Source organism: Sardina pilchardus, chromosome 2 (assembly GCF_963854185.1).
Source record: "Sardina pilchardus chromosome 2, fSarPil1.1, whole genome shotgun sequence".
Taxonomy (NCBI): domain Eukaryota; kingdom Metazoa; phylum Chordata; class Actinopteri; order Clupeiformes; family Clupeidae; genus Sardina; species Sardina pilchardus.
Genome location: NC_084995.1, coordinates 38,809,896 through 38,817,317, shown reverse-complemented (window position 1 = coordinate 38,817,317; position 7,422 = coordinate 38,809,896). Strand labels below are relative to the sequence as shown.

The window sequence follows — 7,422 nt, the reverse complement described above, 5'->3', positions numbered from 1 at the left end:
AGTACTGTAGGTAAAATACTCAGGATTTGGAGCACTTACTCGTATTCAACCACATCATTTTATGATTATGAGATAGTTTGTCATATTATATATTATGTTATATGTGATGTGTGATATGTTACATGTATGAGACTGTGATGTTAACATCAAATTTCATCTTTTATGGAATGGAATGGCATGTGTGAAGAAGAACATCCTTTATAGGACAATAAAGACTAGCTATCTAGCACACCCGTAACAGACCCGCAACAGGAAATAACACACCTTTTTTATTGATAATATTATTCTCCCTATTTTTGGTGTCTGCTAAATAACTATAACCATGATTTAAAAGTGGGAATTAAAGGAAATATAAGTACAAAATCAATCCTTTTTCAGATTTTCTTTACAGTGTTTATGTACTTTTCACTTTCAGGTAGTGTATTTCTAGGTCTATTGTTTATATTCGGTTGTGTAAAAGTGGAGTATCTGACCACTCAAAAGTAAATGAAGACTCAAGCATTTGCATAATCTACAAGTGTTTATAAATGTTATGCTCAAATACAAAACGTTTTCTCTTTTTTACATCCAAAGACTTTAGTTGCATTTCCTGCCATCATGTTTACATATCAAGACAAAGTTGTAATACATATATTTTCAAAACTAAAATTGTCTTTGTGTAAGAAATCTAGTTGCCTAACTATCTTAATGGCACATCATAATTTAATTCAATCCAATATTTTAGATAACCAATCTTTCAAGACTAAAATAATTTCTAAAGTATCACATCTCAACAAACATCTGACATCAGAAGACAGTGTATTTGCATTATAATATAGGAGCTAACCAAAAACTATCCACACACCATTAGAAAATAAGTGATTTAGAGAAAAACAATACAACATACTGACATCAAGTACTATAAAGTAATGCTGAACTGCTTCCCAGGCCTGAGTTCCTAACTAAGTAAATGCCAAATACCTCAAAATGAACTGTAAAGTAAAGGTAAATATAATATGAGTTAAAGTGTGACTGAGTGACTCCTGTGACATTACAACTATAAATCTATAAATCTATAAACGAATGAAACTCTCCCTCACTGTCATGTGATTCTTATGACATGGAGCCGGAGCTGAATGTTTTGGAGCTGCTGCTGAAGTTGTAACTGAATGCGGTGGAGTAGTCCACGCTACCCCTGCGAGACCCGGAGCGAGAGCCTGTGCGTGAGCCCGCCCTGGAGCCTGACCGGGAGCTGGGCCCAGACGACACGTTGTAGGGGCTGCTGATGCCCTTGGTGGACATGGAGGAGGCCTGGAGCATCTTCATGCCCATGTTCTCCTCCACCATGCAGTTATCCATGGCATCTTTGTAGGAGATCTTCAGCTTGGTCTTGGGGCACGTGAGCATCTTTTGGTAGCTCTTGCTGTCTTGGAGCTTCTGCGCGCTGCGCCCGTCCAGCCATCCCCTGCGGATGGCCTCCTCGATGGTGACCCGCTGGCCAGCGGTTGGCTCAATGAGACCGCCGGTCAAATACTGGAACTCCATGAACCTCTGGCCGGCCTCGTAAGGCAGCCACTTCTCTTTCATGGCCTCTGCGGCCGACATTTTCCTCTTCGTCTTGACGTCCTCAAAACCGAAGTACGCTTTCTGTGCCGGCTTCAACTTGCTGGCCATGTCCTCGTCCAGGATGCCCTGTTGGACGGCGTCCTGCAGGATGAGCCGCTGACCGGTGGCTGGATTGATGACGCCCCCGGTGCAGGCCTGCGCTTCCAGAAGCCTCTGGGCCGTGATGTTGTCGATGATGCCGCGGCGCTGCGCCTCAGGGATGGTGATCTTCTCCAAGGTCTCCGTGTCGAAGATGGCCGCCACGGGACTCTGGTCGTCAAACATCTCGGCGGGCGGAGAGAGGGTGATGGAGACGCTGGCGAAGCGCTTGCGGATGGTGGGGGAGGACGGCGTGAGCTGGGTGGGGCTGCTGCACGTGACTACGTCCTCCGCGCTGCTGGACACGAGCATGAGCCCGGAGCTTTGGGCGTCTTTGGTCAGCATATCAGCAAACTGGGTGAGAGTCAGCGCCCCTGAGCGGTACCGGTCAAACGTGGCCTGGTTGATAACGCCCTGGTTCAGAGACTCCTGGACGTCGTATTGAGTGCCCGTTTTGCGGTCCACTATGACCAATCGGACGCTGCCGTCAGACGCCGTGATGGTGATCTCTTCCCATTCGCACTCTTGTTCGGATAGCTCCAGGAAGGTCTCGTAGTCGATCAGCTCTCTGTGGTAGGCCTCCCGCACAGTCATCTCTTTGCCTGTGTCAGGGTCCACGATGACCACCCTTCTTTTGCGGAGCGTGTTCTTCTGCGAGGACTGCTGCTGCTTCGCCTTCTTCTTGTCCACGAGGGGGAGGAGGATGAGACCGGTCTTGGGGTCTTTCATGCACCTGTCCTTCAGCTGCAGATACGTCAGATTCTCGTGAGTGTTGGGGTCGAAAAAGCCTTTGGTGTCATCCCCGTCATAGCTCAGGATCTCGTTCATGTCTCGATCAAAGTAGCCTTTCTTGTAAGCCATGTCCACCTCGATTCGGTGGCTGTGGATAGGATCGATGATGCCACCGCTTGCGATCTGAGCTTCCAGGAGTCTGATGCCATGGCCCTTCTCAATGAGCTCTTTTTCAATGGCCTGGAAAAGTGAGATGATCTTCCCTGTATGTGGATCTTTGTATCCGGTGACTGCCCTCTCTGCGGAGAGAAGCTTGTCTTTGTACTCCTTGCCCACCAGGCCTCTCTTGTGTGCTTCGTTCACGGTCAGAGTCTTGTTGTTAACCGGATCAATCATGAATCCGGAAGCAGCCTGGGCCTCAAGAAGCTCCAGGGTGGTCCCTCGTCTCAGGAGCCCCTCTTTCATGGCCTGGTAGAAGGACAGAACTCTGTCATTGGCCTCGTCATAGATACCGGCAATGCAGTCAGATCCATGCAAGTAGGACTTCAGCTTATCCTCTATGTCTTGACTTGTGAGGGTTCCTTGGTTTAACTTTGTCAAATCACTTTGATCCAGCAAGTTGGCATCCACCAGGTCAGTGATCGCGACCTCTTCACGGAGACCTTTCACTGTCATTGGTTTATCTTTGGCCGGGATCAGGAGCAGTCCTGTGGCAGGTTCCATTCTGCACTTTTTCTTTAAGTCGGTGTAAGAGATCTTCTGCTGTGTGTCTGGGTCCAAGTAGCAGGGAGGTTTTTTGTTCAGGGCCCTGTAGAGCTCGTCATCGATCAGATTGCGATCGAGGGCAGCGTCCTTGGGCAGGTACACGCTCAGAGTGGGGTCCAGAATACCACCGACTGACTCCTGCGCTTGAAGAAGACGCAAGGTCGTCTCCTTGTCAACGTGTCCTTTCTTGCAAGCCTGGCCAACGGAAAGGAGCTTTCCAGAGAACGGGTCTTTGAACCCAGTGCTGGCTGCCTCGGCAGTGATCAGCACGTCTCTGTCGTCTGTATCCACCACACCTCGGGAACATGCAGCGTCCACAGACATTTTCTCGTTGAACTTGGGATCCAAAATGTGACCGGTGGCTGCCTGTGCTTCCAGAAGCATCATGGCGCTCTCGTTGCTCAGCAGATTTCGGCCCTTGGCTTCGGCAAAAGGCATTCTGCCCTGGGTGCCCTGCACCATACCGGCGATGACCCCCGTGCCCTTCAAGTTGAGCTGAATGTCAATGGCCACCTCAGAGACTGTCTTCTCCCCCTTCAGCAGCTTGTCCAGAGTGGCTTTGTTGATGATGCCACAGTCGCACAGCTGGTGCGCGCTGACCTTGCGTCGCACGCCATCGAAGAGCAGCTTGTCCGGGTCCACCATCATGACCTTCTCGTCTGTCTGCGTTTGCTGGCAGAAGGCTTCCGGACGCTGCTGGAGTTTTCTGATCTCCCTCTCCAGGGCCTCTCTCCTCTGGTTGAGCTCGAGGATCTCCTTCTCGGAGATCTGGAGCTTGCTCTTGTAGCGCTCCTCCAGGCTTCTGAGCTCCAGCTTCAGCTGCTCCACCTGGCTCTGAAGAGAGCCCCGGTCCCTCATAGCCCTGTCCTTCTCCGTGGAGCACTCGGACACCTGTCTCTCTTTGATGTCGTACTGACTCTTCCAGTAGTTGAAGTCCTTTGTCATCTTGTCCAGTTCGTCTTGCAGACGTTGCTTGACTCGTAGCTCAGATTCCATGGACACTTTGATGCGGCTCAGCTCATTGTCAAGCTTCTGCATCTTCCCCTTGTCTTGGTCCAGCAACTTCAGCTTAGCCAGCAGGCTATCTCTCTCCTGAACAACCTCATTGTAGTGCGTTTGTGACTCGTGTATCATCATGGATGTCTGAAACACAAAAAGAGACATACAGAGCAAAATTAAAATTTTGTACCATCCTCCATGTACCATTCCACCATGTTTACAAATACAGTAGAATAAATTCCACCAAATTTCCACCATGTTTACAAATACAGTGAAAATAGCATAATCTATCTAAAGTGCAACTACTTTAACACAGCAGAAAGTAGCAGAATACTGTTACAAGTTTTGAAAACATGAAAAAAAGATGATATAATTACAAACAGCAAGAAAAGCATAGAAAAGGTGGAGGGATTCTACAGTGACAAAATGACACACATCAGACAAAAGTGCTACTGTATTTCTGCCACCATGCAAAAGCGGCAAGCAAGCAAGCAGCGTGCAATTAGGCGTGAGTTTTGACAGAGTAAAAGCCCAGGAGCAGTTTGTGGAGATTTGTAAACTCGTGTGGAGATTTGGCAATTGATCCTTAAATATAATAATACCTCCATGGCCTGCTTTTGGATATTGGACATTTCCACCCTTAATGCCTCTCTCTCTTTATTTAACTCATTGATGAGAGTCTGATGTTCCAGAGACATTTTAGTGCTGTTCCGCAGCTGCAACTGAAGGGCCGATATTTGCGTCAAGCTCTCGCTTTCACTGGCATTCTTGCCCTTCCTCAGGTCATCTCTCTCCTGCCGGACGGAGCGGAGCTCTTCCTCCAGCCTTATGCGCTCCTTGGTGAGCGTCTGCGTCATGCTCTGGAGCTTCTCGATCTCGATGGCGTTTGCGTTGAGCACGTGACTCTTCTCCTCGATGGTCTTGTACAGGGACTCGTTGCGCTGGTTGGCCTCGCGCACTCGGGCCTGCTCCTGCAGCAGCTGCTGCTGGAGAGCCTTCAGTTCGGCGGTCAGCGTGTTCATCTTGTCAATGGTGGCCTTGTGCTCCCTCAGGCTCTTGTCCAGAGCCTCCTGGAGGGCGCGGAGGTCCTGCTCCACCTTGCGCTCCGAGGCGGAGTCCTCCTCCAGCTGCACGCGGAGTTTGTTGATGGTGGTGGTGTACTCCTTGCAGGACACGTTCACGCGCTCCAGTTCGGTCTCCACGCGCTTCCTGCGGCTCAGTTCGTCTTGCTGGCCCCTCTTCGCCGTCTCCAGCTCGTCCTCCACCCTGTCCACCACGGCCTGCAGGTCGGTGATGCGAGTCTGCATCTGGGTGATGTACTTGCCCATCTGCTCCTTCTCGCTCTTCTGCTTCTCCAGTTCCACGCGCACCAGACACAGCTCCTGGTCGGAGATCTTCAGCTTGTTGATGGTCTCGAGCGACGAGACGTTCTTACTCTGCAGCTCTACCTGAGTCTGCCTCAGCGTGTGACCTTCACCCTCCAGCACCTTGCGCCGGCGGGTCTCTTCCTCCAGGCTCTCCGTGAGCAGCGTGATGTGACGATTCTTCTCCTGGACGTCCTTCAGAGCCTGCGCCAGGGCATCCTTGTGTCTCTGCTCGTCCGCTGTCCTCTGCTGCACGATGGTTTGGATCTCGATCTCCAGCTCCCTCCTGCGTCTACCCTCCTCGGTGCCCGCGGACCTCTGCTGGTGGGCCTCGCCCTCGGCCTTGCGCCTGGCCTCGTCCGTCTGGCTCAGAGACAGCTGCAGTCTCCTCAGCTCTTCCTCCAAGTCCCGCTTCTCCCCTGACAGCTGTTCACATCTCAGCCTCAGGCCGCTGATATCCTCCTCCTTCTGCTGGGTGGTCTTGAGGACGCTGGTCTTGGTGACGTGGATCTCTGTTTCGTACGTTTGCTTAAGGCTACTTATCTCCTGGCTGCACTGGGCTCTTACCTTTGAGGTCTCCGACTCGGCCGCCTTCCTCTGCGCGGCCTCTTCGTCCAGCTGCCTCTTCAGACGCTCGATCTCGCGCTCCTTGTCCTTCACGGCCTTCTCAAAGTCGATCTTGGCCCAGTTGAGCTCGTCCAGCTCCTTCTGCCTCTTGCGGATGACGATCTCGTAGTCCTCCTGCTGGCTGGTGTAGCGTTCCTCGGCCAGTTTCCTCTTACGCTTCTCCTCGTCTATCTGATAGGTGAGGCGAGTAATCTCGTCGTTCAGGTCCCGCACTTTCATGGAGGTGCTGTCCAAGTTCTCCTTGGTGGCGTTGCACTGGCGGGTGACGTCTCTCTTGACTTCCTCGATGGTGATGAGCTGATCTTTGGATTGGTTGAGCTCTAGCTGATAGCGAGAGAGACTCTCCTGCAGGGACTGATTCTTCTGGGTTCTGTCATGAAGGTCATCCTTCAGGCGTTTCAGCTGCTCTTCCAAGTAGTCAATATTTGTGTTCTTTATCTGTTGTTGGCAAAAGAAAACAAATAAAAACATGAGATTTCATTTCCTCATGTTTTTCTCATATAAGCATAAGCTTAAGCTTTGGTTAGTTTTGTTAATTTACAGATTGCCTACGAGAGCATCACAAAAAAACAAAAGCCTTTTCAATTCTTGACTACCATTACAAATACATCTACTGTATGAACAAATGCATCAATAACATGACCAAGAGTCAAAGAACTATATACAATAATTGCTGACTTGCACCACAAAACCATATCACAATTCATCATTTCACACCTTGAGTTCCTGCATATTTTTCAGCAACTCTCCAAGGTACTTGTGGTAATCTGTGGACCGTGTTAGTAGCTCAATGTAGCGAGACTGCAGATCCGCCGCCTGTGGAGATGAAGGTGGGAAGTCAAACTGACAGTCAGTCACTCATACACATACAGGACCAGCACTTTACCAGAGGCCTTATTACCTCACTTTGGGGGTCATCATAACCATGCATGTCTGTAGTGTGTAAATGTGTAAATACTATACGTCACAGTCACCAGTGACCAGTGAGCATACCTCTTCTCTGAGGACCACAGCCGGGGAGTGCAGCATGGTTCTCTTGATGGGAATGTTAAGGAGCGTCTCCAGGCCAGCACTATAAGAGGCCAGCTGCAGTTCATAATTCTGAAAATGTATACGCAGAGTAACATGTTAGCAATATAGCTACAATGCTGAGTGATGCTGATGTGTCTGAAATGAAAGCATGAGGAGAACTGCATTAGAGACTTTACCTTGATGGAGGAGGCACACATATCTACGTCTTTCTGGACGTTTT

At 49.9% G+C, this 7,422-nt stretch overlaps 1 protein-coding gene across 2 annotated transcripts in view; it reads right to left on the bottom strand.

Annotated features, from left to right (window-relative positions):
• Positions 1–501: 501 nt before the first annotated feature.
• The window catches only part of dspa (desmoplakin a), a 26,825-nt gene continuing 19,904 nt past the window's right edge, over positions 502–7,422 (bottom strand). Inside the window, exons 20-24 of one of the 2 annotated variants that reach the window (XM_062530348.1) lie at positions 7,379–7,422; positions 7,164–7,271; positions 6,888–6,986; positions 4,782–6,608; positions 502–4,323 (exon numbers count right to left, since the gene is read on the bottom strand). The exon at positions 7,379–7,422 is cut by the window's right edge and continues 40 nt beyond it. In XM_062530348.1, the coding sequence (XP_062386332.1) occupies positions 1,093–4,323; positions 4,782–6,608; positions 6,888–6,986; positions 7,164–7,271; positions 7,379–7,422 (5,309 nt within the window). In that variant the 3' untranslated portion in view covers positions 502–1,092. The remainder of the gene's footprint in view (positions 4,324–4,781; positions 6,609–6,887; positions 6,987–7,163; positions 7,272–7,378) is intronic. The other variant, XM_062530349.1, reaches the window with a different exon arrangement.